General features: G+C 44.1%; 1 protein-coding gene across 2 annotated transcripts; it reads right to left on the minus strand.

Moving 5' to 3' along the window:
- Positions 1-1,131: 1,131 nt before the first annotated feature.
- Positions 1,132-6,061, minus strand: spata7 (spermatogenesis associated 7). 2 transcript variants are annotated; one of them, XM_056426274.1, is made up of 12 exons: positions 5,869-6,061; positions 5,113-5,172; positions 4,909-4,998; positions 4,690-4,737; positions 4,282-4,385; positions 3,650-4,149; positions 3,518-3,563; positions 3,039-3,160; positions 2,900-2,950; positions 2,660-2,737; positions 2,465-2,522; positions 1,132-2,314 (listed from the first exon to the last, which is right to left on the minus strand). In XM_056426274.1, exons 1-12 carry the CDS (start codon positions 5,903-5,905, stop codon positions 1,694-1,696), a joined length of 1,815 nt encoding a protein of 604 aa, XP_056282249.1. In that variant the 5' UTR covers positions 5,906-6,061; the 3' UTR covers positions 1,132-1,693. The 2 variants fall into 2 exon arrangements, with proteins under 2 accessions (XP_056282249.1, XP_056282248.1); XM_056426273.1 differs by having other exon boundaries at positions 2,465-2,537.
- Between the last annotated feature and the right edge of the window lie 4,333 nt (positions 6,062-10,394).

A 10,394-nucleotide genomic window follows, 5' to 3' on the forward strand; every position in this document is an offset into this window, starting at 1 on the left:
TTAAGTCAAATATTGCTTAATGCGGTGTACCACATGTATGACATTCCTCTACATTTCAAGGAATATCACAGCTAGAAACAAAACATGCAAAATAACAACAATAAAGAATGAACAACAAATTAGTTTAGATAATCCAAATTAAAATAAACATCTGTTCTAAGTTAGTCCTGGACATAAGATGTTCAGTTTTAATAAAACATGTTCTACCATCCTTCAACCAACAAGCAAAACAATCCAGATGGATGAATGATTGTTTAAAGTCAAGTTGAATGTATTATGGGTTTAATATCACTCTATAATTTGTTAGTTTATCTTCTATGTTTCTGTCTGTTCACCAATGAATTGTCCTGTGGTCCTCCCTTGTGCACGGACATGCTGTCAAATTTTTAAATAAAAATAATTTTCAAAATGTTTCAATCGTAAGATGTTTATTTAACTCTAAATAGGCAGGAAATCACAAACAAATCAGAAGTTGGAAGACACTATTTCCCCTCGGTTCTCATATAGCTTTGTCTTTTACAACACATCACTTGTATACGCACAACTGCCACAAAATACGTCACGGTGCGCAGAAACAAATTATTAAACAAAATGCTGAAAAACTGAGCATTGGAAATGCAGTCAGGTAAAGTAACTGGCAAACAAAGCTCCATGCAGCAACACAAGATGAACCCGCGAGGAACTGGCTTCACCTCCTGGTGGTTGATGGGGAGTGGGAACAGGTGCGCACGAGGACAGGTAAAACCAACCACTCAGGCCCCGGGTCGAGCTCCTGCTCAGCCCTCTGAGCCCGACCCATTGGTGCGCCACACACACATACAGGGAGGCCAGGATGGTTGCAGAACCATTTTCACCAAGAAGGTTGACCCGGAAGCTGTGAGACCAATTTCATTCATGCTGTAAATAGAGGAATGCACACATCATCTCGAGCAACGGTCGGGTAAAGAATCAGAAACACTCAGACAAACAGCTGCGTCTCAATAGCTGGAGGAACCAACTCTCCTCTTTCTTACCTAATTGATTACAAAACGGTTTAAGTTACAGTCTCAATGCGAATATTCACTGTTTTGCTGCTCGCTGCAGATAGAATAGTAACCCATGTTCTATATTCTCAATGATCAGAGACAGGAATCACAAGAGAAGCAGATTTATTGCAGTTGTAAAGACACTTTCTGGCGACAGTCAACTCGGCTCCAGCTCAGAGGCATACGTCAAGTGAAACACTGAAAATGGAAGTTTCTTTACAACAGAAATCTGGAAATGTAACCAGCAGCTGCACACACACTCAGAACATCCCACTGCAATGCACCCAAACGACAGGATACCACTCATCCCACCGTATGACGTCAGTGGAGTCCGATGGGCGATCCTTTGCCAAGTTGAACATCATACGAGTTCCTATGATTTACAAAAGAGATCAAGTCTTCCTCTGTGGGTCGATTGCAGCTCAGCCACTAGGTCAGCATGCGTCTCCCACATCCCTGTTATATGAACATGTGCTTATGGAAACATCTTTTAGAAGCAGAATAGAACTGCAACACCATATGGGTGGAGCTGTTCAAACATGGGAAACACAAGTTGTGTTAATTCACTAACAAATCGACACTTTCAGACATTTTAATGGTCATTACATTTCTTTCATTTGGTAACAAAAACATTAAAAAGGACCTTCAAAATCTGAATACCACAAAGCTCAGAATTCATCATCGCTGCCCGAGGCAACCGTATCTGAATGTGGCCGAGAGGCGGTCTCCTCGTCGCTGGACACGTGAAGCGACTCTGACAAACTTCTCCCCAGCTCCTCCACCTCTTGAGTTTGTGCTTCATCACTGACTGCAGCTCCATCTTGATGGAATGCTTCTTCACTCGCTTTAGTTTTGTATTCGTGGTTTTCATTGCTGACTTCTTTGCTCGTCTCAGTCGTGCCAATCTGAGTCTGAGGGTCCTCGCCACTGATTCCAGCGTGATCAGGAACACGCTCCCCGAGCCGTGGAGAGCCGGCGGCCCCCTCCCGACCGCCAGCTACTCCTTCCTCTGCATTGAGTGGTGAGACCGCAGTCGTCTCAGGGGAGCAGGCGGGTGGAGACGCCAAGAGGGGGTCGGCATAGTCTGGTGTATTGCAGTGTGTGGTTTCTGATGCATCAGGGAACAGGAAACGGTCCTGTTCAGTCCTCACTTCTTTCCCCCCTGATCCCAGATGCATTTGGAATGAATCATGTCGACCATTCTCCTTTCTCCCCGGCTCCGTACGAGACGTGTTGGTTGGCTCTTCAAAATCTTTACGCAGCCCTTCCAGAAGGTGGCGCATTTTACCCTAAAACAATGCATGAGGAGACATTGAAGAGTCCTTTGTGACAAACCGTTGACATGTTTCCACCACTTTACCTAAAGCTGTAACCCGAACACGTAAACAAGTCTGATGGACATATGTGGCATTCTGCATGAAGTTGTATGGGCCGCTCACCACATCAAGGTGATGCCGATTCATGTCGACATGGCGCTTTATCAGCCGGTCGAGGAACCTTGCAGAGGACAAACTGTTAACCGTATACTCCATTATGAGAAACGTACAGCTATTGGAAAAGAGCCATCCAGTGTGATTTCTGAAAGCTAACATAAAGCTTCTAGATATAGTCAGTGTAGAAATAAAAGGACAAACCTGTCAGAGATGTACGCCCGGGACAGGATGTCCTCCGTTACCGCAGAAATGAATTCAAGGTACATTAACTCTTCTTCCCTGTTGAACAACAGATGACACATGATTCATGGAGACATTATTTGACGAGGTTTTTACGATAACCAAGCAGCATCTACAGCATTGTCAAATCCTTAAACACATGCATAGCTTTCTACCATATCAAGAGAAAGCAGAAGGAGGATTTAAGCAAAGAGAACTTACTCTGCAGATATATTCTTCAGAATGGGAGATATCCTGCCTTTTGCAGAGAACCTATACAAATTAGACTTAAATTATTTGTTCAAACTATGTCTCCACTATCCTTCGAATGCAACATGGTAGTTACCCGTCATGGCGTTACCTGGATGAGGAGTCATAACGATCCCGTTCTCGGCTCTGGTATGTTGGACTCTGTTGCCGAGATGCTGAGGAATATGTGGCATTGAACTCATCTTCAGACCACGCGTGCTCTGTATGAAATCCCTAAAAAACATATTGAGAAGGCATATTCTATCTTGTCACGGCTGCATCATGAGCAAATGTTTGAATTGGCTGAAACACTTCAGTTATTTATGGTTTAAACATAGCATATAACCACTCCTACATGACTGACAAGCAACACATCATGAGAGCCCACACTCCTTCACGGTCTTCATGTGGATGCTGTGCCACAGATTGTCATCAGACTAAATGTGGAGCACTCATCTTCACTGAAGGAGTGATGACACCTACGGCATGGATGAGTGTGTCGCCCGGTATGAACCACATCATATGCAGTAAATATGAAGCGCAGTGAAAGCAATGCTGTTGATCGACACATTCGGAAATCCTGAGAATTACCTGAGATGGCTCAGAAACGTCCCGTGGGCATTCCTTGGTTTTTGTGCTGAATAAAAATAATATAATTAAATTATTTTAAGCACATTAGAGCACACGTTGTACATGTTAAGATCATCTTGTTAAAGCACATACCTCTTGCTCAGCGAGATGTTCGGTGAGTACCTTCCATGATGCGTCTCCTGTGGCGTGGGCCTCGCGGCGCTGCTCCCCGGGGCAGGCGTCCTGCGTGGCGGCGCTCTGTAGAAGCGATATTGTGACAGGTATGAACTCGTCTCTGACTTCAGGGTCTTCGGGGTGAACGGCTTGTCACGGGTAAAGTGCTGTGAATGTTTCTGGAGCAGGTCTCCGCTGTATGTCTGCTGGGCCGGGTCCTGGAACGTCTTGTAGTGCCTCTGATCTGCTGAAGCTCCCAGAGAACACGCTGCCTGCTGCCCGCGTGACGCTGCCTCTGGGCTCTGGTTTGTCATTTCTGATGCTGGGCGAATGTGATGAGAATGGTTCTGAGACCCAACTCTGAATGATGGATAAACGATCTCCTTGGCATGGAAGGAGGAGGTGAACCTTGGGCTGGAGACCGTGGAACTCCTTGCGCAGTGGTAGGGGCTGTCATCATACTCAACAGATAATCTACTCTGAAAAGCAAACATGTTGTCTTGAAATAACCAAGTTTGCTGGTCAGGCAATGCCCTAGTTTCTGTTGAAGATAAGCTGGCACCATATAAGGCAATGAGGAACACATCAGTGATTCCACATTGACGTCTTACCTGGGATGAAGAGCAGGAGGCTCTGCTATCCGTCTGCGAGAGAGAGAGGGCCGACTGAGGACGCCCCCCTCTCCTCAACCGCTCCTGTCGGATCTGGTCGTTGTCTGTGAAGAGTCAATGAAAAGTGAATGGATAGAGAAAATAGTCTAAAATAGGCAAATACCTACTGCACTTATCTGCAAGGTACGAGAGGGTCAAGAGAGTGATTGTGACAGCAGACATGCCCTCTCAAAGAGACAGATACCACTGACACACCAATACTGTTCACGGTTACAGAGAAAGATTTACAGTCAGGAGAGCAGCATGAAAACACGGTGGGGAAGTGAGAGATGGTACATCCTCATGTGAACAGGAACAACTCGTTTAGAGTTGAATGGCTAATGTAATCTTTGATGATGGAGGACTTACACTTGACGCTGTGTGTCAAGCTTCTGGGTACGGAGGCATCGATGGCAGCTGTGGAACACGGCAGAGTTGGAGCATCTTTAATCAAGTTATTATGCAATATAGGTACATGTTTGAACCCTTTCAAGATAAAAGCACATTATATACGCATGAACTGAATATGTTTGGTGTACTACATTTGACAAAGTATGAATCATTCTGTATCCCTGGTATGCAGCTCACCTTTAGCTGAGTACACCCTCTTGTAATGAGACACCATGTGGTCTGTGATGATGGACTGGCTCACTTTGCTGGAGGAGGGGGTGCAGAAAGCTGAAATTGCGACACAGAGAACAAGATACCATAACATGAAGCTCTTATCTTACAAATGGCCATAACTCAGATGACTTAATTCTCATCATAATACCAGCACATACTAATACTTACGGCTACTCTTTAAATGCTGTCCTCTCACATGGCTGCACCCCGATCCAGATGACACACTCCCTAAAATAAACACGGGTAGAAATGGACATGTTGACTCCCCTTGAGAAGGAATGCAAAACTCAACCGTTTTAATGCATTCCTAAATACATATACCAATCATCAAGCAAGCATTCGGTGCAGAAAGGTTCAAGCGATTTACTATGTTCACCTAATATATATATAAATAAATAAAAAGGTACGTTTATATATATATCAATCAAAATAAACGTAACTTTTCCACGTTGCCAAAATAATGTAACGTTGACTTTAACAGAAGCATCGTTATAAACGTCTCGTTATGGAGCTAACTTAAGCTAACTACGTTAAGTCTTGATCAGTGACGTAACTTAAGCTAACTACGTTAAGTCTTGATCAGTGACGTAACTTAAGCTAACTACGTTAAGTCTTGATCAGTGACGTAACTTAAGCTAACTACGTTAAGTCTTGATCAGTGACGTAACTTAAGCTAACTACGTTAAGTCTTGATCAGTGACGTAACTTAAGCTAACTACGTGAAATCTTGATCAGTGACGTAACTTAAGCTAACTACGTTAAGTCTCGGGCAGTGATGTAACTAGTCAACATGAAGCCACAGTTACGTCACCACTAGTTAACCTTCAGGTAACAGACTCGTTGACCTCCTGCTGCTGCTCAACAGTTAAGCTAGCTAACTAGTTAGCTAGCTAGCTAATGCTAACAGTCCTCGCGCAGCTTTACCTCTTCTCGATTCCATGTGAAACTCATCGTATCCCATTTTCCGCAGAAAGGTTCTGGAGCCGCGACGGCAGAGCTTGGATACATGCGCAGATACATGCGCAAACAACGGCGCACCTCGCTGTCGACATGTTGCGGCGGAGAGGTATCAGCGCCAGCCGGAGCTAGCTTCAAGCAGCTGCGCGGCGCTGCTAAGCTTCTCCGTCGCCATGCTGGTTGCTATGGGTGTGACGTCATCACGCTGTTGCGTAAGAAAGAGTCCCGCCCCAGAGCTCCTCCCCCACAGCCCGGCCCATTGTCACCTCCACACACCTGCCGCTTGAAATAACAACGTGCCAACACATATTGAATTTAGAATTCAATTAAATCCCAAATATGAATGATGATAAATACTATTTGTCATCCAATACATGTGTGCTTTATTTAACATGTAGTGATTAAAGTAATTGTAATTTAGATTAGTGTAGCCTTTAAAACAGCATTAGACAAACAGGGTGAGGCCTGAACCTGCAGGAACACGCGATGGTCCGAGCTGGTCTTAGAACCCAGTGGCACGTGTCACCTGAGCCCCTGTGCTCACCATTAAGATCAGCTTCACCTGCACTACATGTACAACGTTATTCCTGATCGTGCACCAGAATCAAAACCAGCAGCACAATGGAGTGTGTGAAAAGCTGACCAACGTGGATGACAGAGTGCAGCAAATATGAATTCTGATTCAAGTGTGTCCACCATGGGAACATTCTGTCAGCAGCACATTGTTTATTCTGCCACATTCCTGCATTGTTTGACAGACATTTCAACCCCTGACATCATTCCCCAACAAACGCTTGTAAATGAGGTCATTGTAGTGGGGAACAGTTAGCCCGAACATGAAGTCATGCTTGTGGGCTTATTCTTGTTTACAGGGTAAAACATTTTTGATTATGATGAGCGTAAAATGATCATTGGCTTCGACATTGTGCTAATAAATAAATATTTAAATCGGCCATCTTAAAGAAATACTTCAACTTCAGGAGGAAAAGATGGAGGATGCCGAACGCCGTAGCAACCAGTATCCAACAAAGCTCTGGTCCAAAGGTAAAGGTGGAACTGGACAACAATAGTGTGAGGCAACTTTAACAGGGCAATACAAAGCGCCTGTCTGAGACGCAGCAGAGCCAGCAGACAGAAGATGATGATTCACACGAGAGGCAAACAATGAAGATGAGCTGCAGACTGAGGGCGAGAACAAGGTTCCTCTGAGATGTCTCTGAATAAAAATAACCTGAGCTTCAATAAGAAGTCTCTATAATACAGACACAAACTTGTGAGGGTAATACAAAAAGTAATAATGCACTTGTTTAATGGACTATAAATTAGCAGCCGTTAGAGATTATCTAATACTGCACAACACAATATATATATATGACTGACCACCTTGAAGAAATAAAAATAATTACATCTCTGCAGAGCATTCATATTACGGTAATAATTAAATGTATGTGTTTTTTAAAATTAAAATCACATACATTACATCGCTGCTATCCCTTTATAATTGTATTACAGCGGCATTAGCAGTTTCTAATCCACACTATTAAAAATATCAACACAATGGTTATTAGTGTCAGGTAACACATTGACATAATGTATAGATATCGCTTGAAATAGACTAAAACATGGACAACAATAGCATGGCTCTTCAAACAACACCTACATGTAAACACCTGCAGGACTTTTGGGCCACATAATCAATACAAGAATGTTTACGTTTTGAGTTATAGACAACAATATAAATAATTCCGAAATTATACCCTGAATGTTTTGCCTTAAAACATGCTTCCTAAAATGGTCAGTCTCATCAGCTGACTTCGGAGGCTCCGGGGGGTCTGACGGTTTGGAGGAGGTGACGAAAGCAGAGACAGAAGTTGATCGATAATGCACTGTTCCATGTGCATTACGTCATGCTGGAGGTCCGCTGATGATTTGGCGTACAACTCTCACTTGCCGCCCTGCGCCATGTGCTCCGTCGCCGGCTGCTACACGATGAGAGGATAATCCGCTTTTGGGGGGATACACTAAAGAGTGAGTATTCAATAACGGAATATCACACGATGTGTGCATGTGGAGGCCGGGCTGAGGCTCCTGCAGCTGAGAGCAGGTGGAGTGCTTTGGGATGAGGGAGGAGAGCGTCGTCCCCGGTGTTCTTGCCGCGGGTGTAACGCATCCATGGGTAAAGTTGCTTTATTTGGACACACTGGCGGGTGTGTGTGCACCGGACCACTGGTGTGTGTGTGCGTGTGAAACGTGATGCGGGTTCTCCCTCCCGATGCTGCGACAGGGAAATGTCTCACGATAGATTGAAGACAACCACGCGCTTCCACGCGAGGCGGGGAGGACGGAGGGGGCGCAGAGGCAGACAATGCGGTTTTGCGATGCGTTGATTGCTGCGTGCAGTTTCCGCCCACGGCCACGACAACATGTTGTTGCGAAGATGGGGAGCATTCCCCGTCATTTGGCTCATTTTCTTCATTTTAAAAATTGGATTGAACAATATTTTCTTACGATTTGATTGAGAACACAAATAAAGATGAAATTTCCAATAGAATGCCCGAGGAAACAAGTTGACTGGGACCTCGAGCAAGGTTGGTATATACTGCTTTCTTGTATACTGTCTGATAACTTTGGATAGACTATTTGCCATTTAACTGGCTCCCCCTGGTCTCAGCACCCTCCATGGAGATGGCATGAGGCACAATACATGACAACATGCTGCATTATTCACAGGCTTGAACAGTTCTGCACAATTTCTTCTTCATGATTGTGTTCATTTCACTTCATGGTTACTCGTTTTCTGTTTCTATTGACAAAGAAGAGACAAAGCGGTAGGAGGAGGCATTTCTTTATTCTCCATTATCTGTGCTCAGTTGTGCAAAGAAACGCAGAGCTTCAACCACTGGCAGGAGTAACCAGACCAACACCGGAAGTTGGGTCAAAAATAAAAGCACGTAAAGTTGTTGTGCGGACAGGTTATCCTCAGAGACTCACTGCTCTATGCACGGCATTCATTACATCACACAAGGCTCTGGCCCTTCATCTGATGGACTCTTGGCTTTATGGGTATTTCATGTGTTTACTTTGGTATTTCAGATGGGTATCTCATATGTGGGTATTTCATGTGTTTAGATGGGTATTTCATGTGTTTAGATGGGTATTTCATTTGTGTTTAGATGGGTATTTCATGTGTTTAGATGGGTATTTCATGTGTTTAATTTATATATAAATTATTTTTACAATTTTGCTGTGAGATAAATAGATGTATTGACATATTAGGCTACATGAAACTTCACCAGTAAACGTTTTATGTTGAAATTGTTTTTTTCCGGAAGTGTGGGGTCTTCATCTGTGACTCCGGGGTGCTTGACACTCGGTGTTGAGTCTCAGCTGGCGAGTTCATGCCTCCAATGCATCTGGTTCATAGGCGCAGGAGCTCAGACCAGCACGGCCATCACGGCATTACTTCAGTAACAGCGCGGTGTACACACAACATGCAGCGGGCATGCTGACATGTCGACATGCTGACATGTTGACATGTTGACATGTTGACATGTCGACATGTTGACAAAGTGGTTGCAGTGTTCCTACACTTATTACCGTCATCTAAATCCTCATTAGCATCCACATAGTTGGTTTCCATTCCTTTATGGAGAGAGACAGAGAGAGAGACAGGGAGAGAGAGACAGAGAGAGAGAGAGAGAGAGACAGAGAGAGACACAGAGAGAGACAGAGAGAGAGAGAGAGAGAGAGAGATTAGCAGATATTTCCAATCAGGTCTTATTTAATTAGGAGAAATCAATATGAAGAACATTCAGGAGTCTGAATGATGAATGCCACACAGCCTTCATCTGAAATGCAACGCACATCATGTTTATCACAATTTTGATTTAGCCTTTGGTTTTTAAACTGAGATATACACATATTCTCTTTTATTTCTGATTGTAAGTCTCGCAGTTTCCCCCCAGTAGCTGTAGTAATGAGGTCCATCTTCAGAGGTCACAGGGTCGAGCTGCAGCTGCCTGCTATAGAGCAGACCCTCACGCACATGAGATGAAAGGCACTTAGCCCCAGAAAGACGAGTTATGGACTTCAATTTGTCAACATGAGGGCACAACATACAGATGGGGATATTTATTTTGGGTTGCATTTTTTTGGAATGATTCATCTCTTAATTATTAAATGTATCCCATGTTCTAAAAATAGCCGTCCATCACACTTAAGGCTTGTAGCATGAATTGAAACCTTCCTGGACTTTTGACGTCCCTTTCTGTTATTGATTCTCTGGAGGTATTCTCACTCAGGCAATAACAAGGTTCGTAGCTCTTGGATAGGAGACACTTCCTGGATGCCCTTGACTCATCAGGGTAGGAGATGTGCAAACAGCTTCCTTTGCATTTCCCATCAGTGATCCTATCCCAATAAAGAAAAGAGAGCTTGTCGAGGTAAACATCCGGCTCCGCCCCTCGGCTCTGAGGCCTGCGATGAGAGGGGGC

The sequence above is a fragment of the Pseudoliparis swirei genome, chromosome 11 (assembly GCF_029220125.1).
Source record: "Pseudoliparis swirei isolate HS2019 ecotype Mariana Trench chromosome 11, NWPU_hadal_v1, whole genome shotgun sequence".
Taxonomy (NCBI): Eukaryota; Metazoa; Chordata; class Actinopteri; order Perciformes; family Liparidae; genus Pseudoliparis; species Pseudoliparis swirei.